At 39.5% G+C, this 8,210-nt stretch overlaps 1 protein-coding gene across 1 annotated transcript; it reads left to right on the forward strand.

Moving 5' to 3' along the window:
* Positions 1-4,857: 4,857 nt before the first annotated feature.
* On the forward strand, positions 4,858-7,403 carry LOC149172123 (uncharacterized). Its single transcript, XM_089427662.1, has 2 exons — positions 4,858-5,410; positions 5,674-7,403. Exons 1-2 carry the CDS (start codon positions 5,248-5,250, stop codon positions 7,053-7,055), a joined length of 1,545 nt encoding a protein of 514 aa, XP_089283788.1. The 5' UTR covers positions 4,858-5,247; the 3' UTR covers positions 7,056-7,403.
* The last annotated feature ends 807 nt before the right edge of the window (positions 7,404-8,210 follow it).

Here is an 8,210-nt window from a genome sequence, read left to right on the forward strand (position 1 = left end):
GTTCATGAGAAACCAGTGATGCATGAAGCTCATCCACTGAGAACTGTGAGAGATCCTTTGTATCTTTTATGGCCACAATAATGGCCTCAAACCTTGCTGGCAAACTTTTCGAAACTTTCTCAACTATTCTTCTTTCCTCAAGTGTCTCCCCATGAGACCTGATTTGAGTAACCAACGCACTTACATGTATAAAAAAACGAGTCCATATTATCAGACTCTTTCATACAAAGTATTTCAAAATCTCTCCTCAGCATTTGCAGCTTTGATGACTTGACTTTTGCCATGCCTTGGTAGGCTGTCTGGACGGTGTCCCATGCTTGCTACCCTTGGGAAAATACTTTCATGAATTGCTTGGAAAATATAGAATAGGGCTTTTGAATCCTTCTTCATGTTGTCCCTTAACAAATCCCTTTCCGCTTGAGACAAGGCATTGTAAGCTACTGCATCTGTTGGTTCTTGAAAACCATTCCCCACCAAATCCCAAATGTCTTGAGACGAAAACAGGGCCTTCATTGTAATAGCCCAATATTCATAATTTTTGTCGTTAAACTGAGGTATTTGAGGATTAGTCAAGCTTGTGCTTGATGTTACCATTTCTGAGTGTAAAAAAAAACTTTCTACCTGCCACTAACAATATTTAACCCGCTTCGATACCATGTTAGAAAATAAATTTAGGGGGAAGAGGAACTCAGAAATTGGTTGCGGCAAAGTTTGTGGAAAGGTAAATCTTAGGAGTAAAATAAAAGAGGTTGTCGAAATTTACTTGTGTAAAATTAAAACAATAACGCAACTGACCACACTTTATATTAAATGTCAAAACATAAAGAAATTACATTCGCGTGATAAATGGAGGCTGCAGCTTCAAGTGAAAAACACAACAAACTTACTGCAATTTACACATTACTGGGTTGCGGAGTAAACTTCTGTAAAACTCCGTAAAATTGGTTTTCACGCGTCCACCAAAATTTTCTCCTCCATTTTCTCCTCACTACCTCAAAGACTCTCGCTCCCTAACTTGCCCAACATGTCCAACATTACAAATGACTTTTAATTGCATATTTATCCTAACATAGGAATTTGACATTAATTACATGACAGAGAAAATATTTAATACGCAACATGGGCAATTTTACATAGTAAATGATTTTTTGAACTTGCAAGTGTTTTGGAATGTGGGTAACAGTGGCAAAATGAATGTTTGTGTTGGGTATACGACCAAAGTCCCACATTGACTAGAAGTGGGGAGGATCATGGGTATATAAGGATAGACAAATATCTCCATTGGTATGAGGCCTTTTGGGCGTAAGTCCAAAAGCAAATCCATGAGGGCTTAGGCCCAAAGTGGACAATATCATACCATTGTGGAGATATGCGGTGTGGTGGGCCCCGGTAATATCACGATGGGATCCGTGGATGAGCTCGGTTAGACAGGTGGTGTGCTCCGAATTCTTCATGGACGTGTCCTGGTCACCAACACGGTGAAGAGGAGTTGACCTGGGATAGAGAAAGCTCTCGAGGTAGGTGGTGCTCCATGTAAGGCGTGTGCTTCCAATGCATTGGAGCGGAGAATGAGCTCGGTTAGACAGGTGGCGTGCTCCAGATTCTTCATGGACGTGTCCTAGTCACCAACACGGTGAATAAGAGTTGACCTGGGATAGAGCAAGCTCTCGAGGCAGGTGGTGCTCCATGTAAGGCGTGTGCTTCCAAAGCATTGGAGCAGAGAATCTTGGTTGGTAGAGAGTGGACGGATGGATAATCGTTTGAGGGGAGGCTCGATGGTCCTTTGTTCGAAGGGAGGATTGTTGGGTATACGACCAAAGTCCCACATTGACTAGAAGTGGGGAGGATCATGAGTATATAAGGATGGACAAATCTCTCCATTGGTATGAGGCCTTTTGGGGGTAAGTCCAAAAGCAAATCCATGAGGGCTTAGGCCCAAAGTGGACAATATCATACCATTGTGGAGATATGTGGTGTCCAGAGTCCTTACAGTTTGAAGGGAGGATTGTTGGGTATACGACCAAAGTCCCACATTGACTAGAAGTGGGGAGGATCATGGGTATATAAGGATGGACAAATATCTCCATTGGTATGAGGCCTTTTGGGGGTAAGTCCAAAAGCAAATCCATGAGGGCTTAGGCCCAAAGTGGACAATATCATACCATTGTGGAGATATATGGTGTCCAGAGTCCTTACAGTTTGCCCGTATCTATTTGTGAAGTGTTGTGTGACTCCTGTTCTTCTGTCACAACTCTGCAGTGGATTTGTGAAGTGTTGTGTGACTCCTGTTCTTCTGTCACAACTCACAACTCTGCAGTGGATCTGTGAAGTGTTGTGTGACTCCTGTTCTTCTGTCACAACTCTGCCTGCCCGTATCTATCTGTGAAGTGTTGTGTGACTGACCTGTTCTTCTGTCACAAGTGGCGGTGGATCTGTGAAGTGTTGGTGACTCCTCTCTTGGTGTCCTCTTGGGGTGGTCTGTGTGTTCGTGTTCTTCTGTCAAACTGGACAATGTCATCTTGTGAAGATGTGTGTGTCCAGTTCACAACTCTGCAGTGGATCTGTGAAGTGTTGTGTGACTCCTGTTCTTCTGTCACAACTCACAACTCTGTAGTGGATCTGTGAAGTGTTGTGTGACTCCTGTTCTTCTGTCACAACTCTGCTTGCCCGTATCTATCTGTGAAGTGTTGTGTGACTCCTGTTCTTCTGTCACAACTCTACAGTGGATCTGTGAAGTGTTGTGTGACTCCTGTTCTTCTGTCACAACTCACAACTCTTCAGTGGATCTGTGAAGTGTTGTGTGACTCATGTTCTTCTATCACAACTCTGCAGTGGTTGACTCGGCAAGCATTTGCCCGTATCTATCTGTGAAGTGTTGTGTGACTCCTGTTCTTCTGTCACAACTCTGCTTGCCCGTATCTATCTGTGAAGTGTTGTGTGACTCCTGTTCTTCTGTCACAACTTTGCAGTGGTTGACTCGGGAAGCTTACAACTGGAACTTCGACAGATCAAATAAACAACCCTGAGAAACAGGTGGGAGGGAACTATATCGAATGTAAATGGTCGTTACAAATTGAACATTGACACCCCGGGAAACAGGGGAGGGAACTGTGTGGACCGTTAATGGTGAATTTTAAGGAAGGCAAAATGGCAAAACATGAAGGAAAAGAGCCGTCAAAATGCAAAATGCTCTAGTTTAATTGCACATTTGGAATTGCCAAAAACGCAAGACAATGCACCGAAGGATTCACTCAGCGATTCTGACTTATTTTGACTTTAATTTTTCATATCGGCTTTAAAGATTGAAGCATTTTTTATGAAGGAAAAAAATGCTGGAGTTTAATTGTATATTCGAAGAATTGCTCAGACGCAAAATAGTGCAATTAAGGATTTTCTGAGCACCATCGAAGATAAGATTCTGTTCTTCTCAAATTTTACAAAGGCTCAATGCTTTAAGCTTTTTCCATGAACTGAGATCGCTTTAAATTTATTTAAGCTCGTAATGGCCTGATTAAGGCACGTTTGAGTATTGTATATAATTTCGACTGTGAAATTTAGTAATTGGAATTCAGAGAAAAAGGAAGTTTAAGAATTTTCATTCGTTATTGTATAATTTAAGTTGATTTAGAACTAAACAAAACCACTGAGAATATCCTTCTATCGTGTATAAATCTTGATCTTGTAATATAATTGAACTATGCTATGTCAATTTTTTATTGAATTTATAACGGAGTCTAGCTTACTTCTACTCCACTTGTATTTAAAATATTGTACATATAATTCATTGTTGGAGCGTGGAAGACTTAAAAACCGTTTAAGCCTGGTATATTATTGCCTCTTATCAAATGAATGACTTGAAAAATGGTTTTTATATGCCTGTTGAAGGTTCAGGTTCAACATCTTTAAAGACTTTTAAACGTCTGGTAAATTCGTTAATTTCCTAGGAAACGGAAAATCCTTTAAGCAAAGCTGGCTGCAAAATTGCAAGCAGTTGAGGTTTTGACGGGCGGTACAGAATGCTCTGAAGGGTTGAGGGATTGATTAACGTCGTTACTTTACAGGGCTTAAATGTATGCTGTTAAAATTTACATCGGGAACTGAAAATCCTGGCATTGTAACGGAATTTTTTTACAATAAAAGTTCGCTTTATTTTTGCGACATTACCGCCCTTCCTACTAAATTTAGCGAATTTAGCAGCGAATAAGATTAAAATTTATGCTGCATTTTGTATTTCGTGTTTTCAGAGCATTTAAGCCCTCACGAATTGTGGAAGCGAGACCCATTACCTTGGCTGGTACGACAACAGAGACTGCTTAAATGTAATAGACTGATCTCTGAGGTCATTTCTAGTATTCGGAACATTAAAACCCTCACGTGTTGGGGACGTTACATTCATAGATTTACTGGTACACAACAGAGTTTGGTGAAGGTAACAGAGTAATGTTTGAGGTATGAATAAGAGAAATAGGTTATCTGTGTTTTGAAACCTATTTTAATTTAGGGCAATATTTTTTTATAAATTTAATAGAAAGTTGTGTGAGTTATCGGAATTAAAAATTTTGATTGTTAAATTGTTCCATAAGAAAAATTTAGATAGAAAAATGTATTTAAAATATAAAAATTTTGAGAATAACAAAATTTTATTATTATAATTATGATTTTTCATTGTTGACTCAGAGGAAGCAAGAATTGGTATCCTAATAAATTGCTATGGCTTCACACGGGGCACTTGTCAAGAATATTGGGATTGGTTTTCATCATAAATTTTCAACATAAAACATCGCATGGCATATATGATTATTTGGAAACACTGTTGCTAGCCGTTATTTTGGTCTTATTAGGTGGAGGAGCGTGAGGCGCGTCTGAACAAACGGACAGGTTAGAATCCTTCATCCGTTGAGAAACCATAGCCGGCACGTTTGTTTGCTTCACAGAATTTAAGGTCTAGGTACTTACCTTCGTTCTCCAAACCTGACATAAGTATAAAGAAGCCACACAAATGCCAGAAGCTGTAATCGTTGACGGTTGATTGAAGCATTTAAAGATTCAAGTATTTGCTCTAGGATTTATGTCTGCATAAGGATATGTTAAATCTGCAAAACAGAGTGTTTCTTATTTCTGAATGAGATTTTGCGCCTGTATTTTAAGTTCAGCGATTTGTGATCATGGTTTTCTGCTGATTTTTATCACAGAGAAATCAATCAAGAAAAATAAAGCTAGGCCAGAAGACGTGTTGACATTTCCAGAATGGGTTGCGGATCTTCCAAGAAAGTTTTAGGAGCAAATAGCCTTCAAAAGAAGCTAAACCGGCCATTCCCTCTGGTCATAGATGACTTGCTCCTTACAAACAGCCATGATCAATTTGTGGCTCTGATTTGCAAGACCAACAATGTTGCTCAGAAATTTGAAGGTAAGCCATATTCGTGCTCCGCTTGTTGAGGCTTGATTCTCTTTGTTTCTTCTGAAATTAATAATTTTTACTTTTAGCGTAGCAACTCTAAGTAATGTACTCTATCAGATAGTATAACTATTTTGTGTATGTATGGCCTTTCTATTTTTAATTTTTGAAAATTTCATCTCCTGGTGATTTTGTTTTTTAATCTTCAAATTTCCAGCTTACCATAAGTATAATCTGATTCAAGATTTCAACCATTAACGACTGAAAATTTACAGGTGAAAGACTTGTGAGTGTGGAAACCCATGCTAGAGTAAACTTGGATCTGCAATCGGCCAGTTTGTTGAAAGAGAAAATATCAGAAAAATGCAAAAATGCGGAGGGAGAATCAGAAGATAATAAACCCGAGGAGAACAAAACCGAGATTATTAATACATGGGAGCTTATGGAAGGCCTGGACGATGAAGAAACATGCCACGCTTATAAGAAGATTGAGACAGACATAGATATACTTTCTTCCAACAGTCGTGATATATGCGATGAATTAATTGACAAGAATCAGCTCGGAAGGATTTCATGGAGATCAAAATCTGTGGAAAGTTTTCACGGAGTTGAGGAATATGATGCCATTCATGCCAGAAGCAAGAGGCCCCAATGGGACAGAAGCTCCAAAATGCACCTTTATTATTTAGGACATGACCACCTAAATAACTTCAGATCGACTTCGTTAAATTGGAATGAGGATTCAAAAGATGAGGATGATAGCACTCCAGAGTTCTCTGTTCTCCAGCCATCTTTTGAGCCAAGGGACGCGAAAGATGATGCAAGCAGTCAAGAATACATTGACATTCAGCTGACATTCTCAGAAAACAACAATGGCATAGCACAGACACTTTCCGGAAAGAATGGTGCCCAGGAAAACAATCAGAGTGTTAAGGTAAATATAGGAGACACTGATATGGTAGACAGAAATTCAGAAATAAAGTCAAGTAAAACAAGAATGCAAGAGCGAGCTAAGATAAATGATCTCGGGAGTATCATTATTCCAACGACTCCTGATTTTTCCGCAGTTGGAAGCTTGCAAGAGTGGTTGCATGACGGAGGGCATCTTTATTCACCAAGTGAAACTACTATTCCGAGATTTCGCTGCTCTGAAATTGGGGATAAATGGTCAAAGCTCAATGTTGCTAGCAGCTCTAGTCAATTATCAACTGAGGAAGCCAAATTGAAAACATGTGCTTCCCCTGTTTTGGCTATTGATGGCACATTAGCAAACAATGGAGAGTTGAGCATTTATTCTGATTTTGGTGACTCTGTCATCGAAAATATACAATATGACATTCCACCTTTTGACCCAGACCTCTTAGCCTCACTTGAGAAAGATCTTGAGCAGCTGTCTGAAGAAGAAGAAGATCTATTGAGACAAATAGATGAAGATTCAGAAACGCCATGCGGGATGTTATGTACAAAAAACATTGAAGATGGTCTACAGGATAGCAGTGGGACGGAAAACACTCATATGAATTATACTTGCCCTTACAGTAAAGAAGAATTTTCGATTCAAGCTCCATGGGTATTAGAGATCCCTCAAAAAATTTTGGCAACTGCTCCCTCAAAAAATTATTTATCTGCCTTTCATATTTTAACACTCAACAGTTAAATGTACCATTTATGTCTTCTATATATTTCAATTTTATCTTTTACAATTTCAAATGGGTCAAGGACTGCAATGTCGTTGTGAAATTTCTTAAAATTTAGAAAGTGTATCCACAGGTCCCCTGGATGTGTATCCTTGACCTTGTGTCCCATAAATTTGATGGAACATTGATCAAAATATTACAAAGGTGACGCTGGTTCATTCCTTGGTATGACTATACCATGGAAGAAATGTCCAGCTCTGCAAATTGGGTAAAATCTATTAGACCTATCTGATTCCCATCCACCTCCAACTCGTTCTTGGTACTCTTGATATTATAAACCTAACCAGCAATCTGTTATTGTAACTGAAAGCAACTCATAATAGAAATGTGGAGAAGTATTTTTAACAGCAGTAACAACCATAATTTTGTCATTTGGCATTAACAGTGGAAGTTTCAACACTAATCAGCAATATTTGACAGCAGCTTTTAGTGAGATATAACAGAATTTTAGAGTTCAATGACCACAAGACCAACTATACCAGAGATTCAACAGAAAGAACCTATGGAATATAAGGTAATTCAACAAATCAATAGATAGAAAATATGCTGGTATCAGAGGTAGTACGGATGCTGCTCTGCCCCCAGGTCATTCTTTTCAGCGATATCTGCAAAATTGATGCAGTGGATCCATCACCCTCACCTCCACTTCATGATCTGCATGCCTGTGATAAGTGTTGGCCCATGTCCATGCATTCTTGGAACCCAAAGAAACATGGCGGCCTTGAAACTAATAAAGGGCCACATTCCTTTATTAGGATTGCTACTGAAGAAGGCAGAGAGCAGTGGTAGCAGACAGCGGAGGGTTACTGCACAGTGCAGAGACTGCTGGAGGAGCATTGCATAGGCGTCCGCAGAAGTTGTGCATGCCAAAGGGCGTGAAACCTTTGTTGGCCTATGCCAATAGAAAATCTGCATTGTGAATTGGTTTAATTTAGTAGTGTTGTAAGGAATTCTGATTGCAATAGAGAGTTCCAGGGTCGAGAGGAAACCTGGGTATAGATCGCTAGGATCAGCAGGCTGTTGTTAAGAATCCCATCTATTTATGGCAAAGTAATGTTTTTCCAGACATGAGTTTATCCAGTAGCAGATCCGTGTCGAGTCTCAGTTTGGGGGCT

Source organism: Pinus tabuliformis, chromosome 4_2, assembly GCF_031772625.1.
Source record: "Pinus tabuliformis cultivar Carrire ecotype Pingquan chromosome 4_2, CPIR1, whole genome shotgun sequence".
Classification (NCBI taxonomy): domain Eukaryota; kingdom Viridiplantae; phylum Streptophyta; class Pinopsida; order Pinales; family Pinaceae; genus Pinus; species Pinus tabuliformis.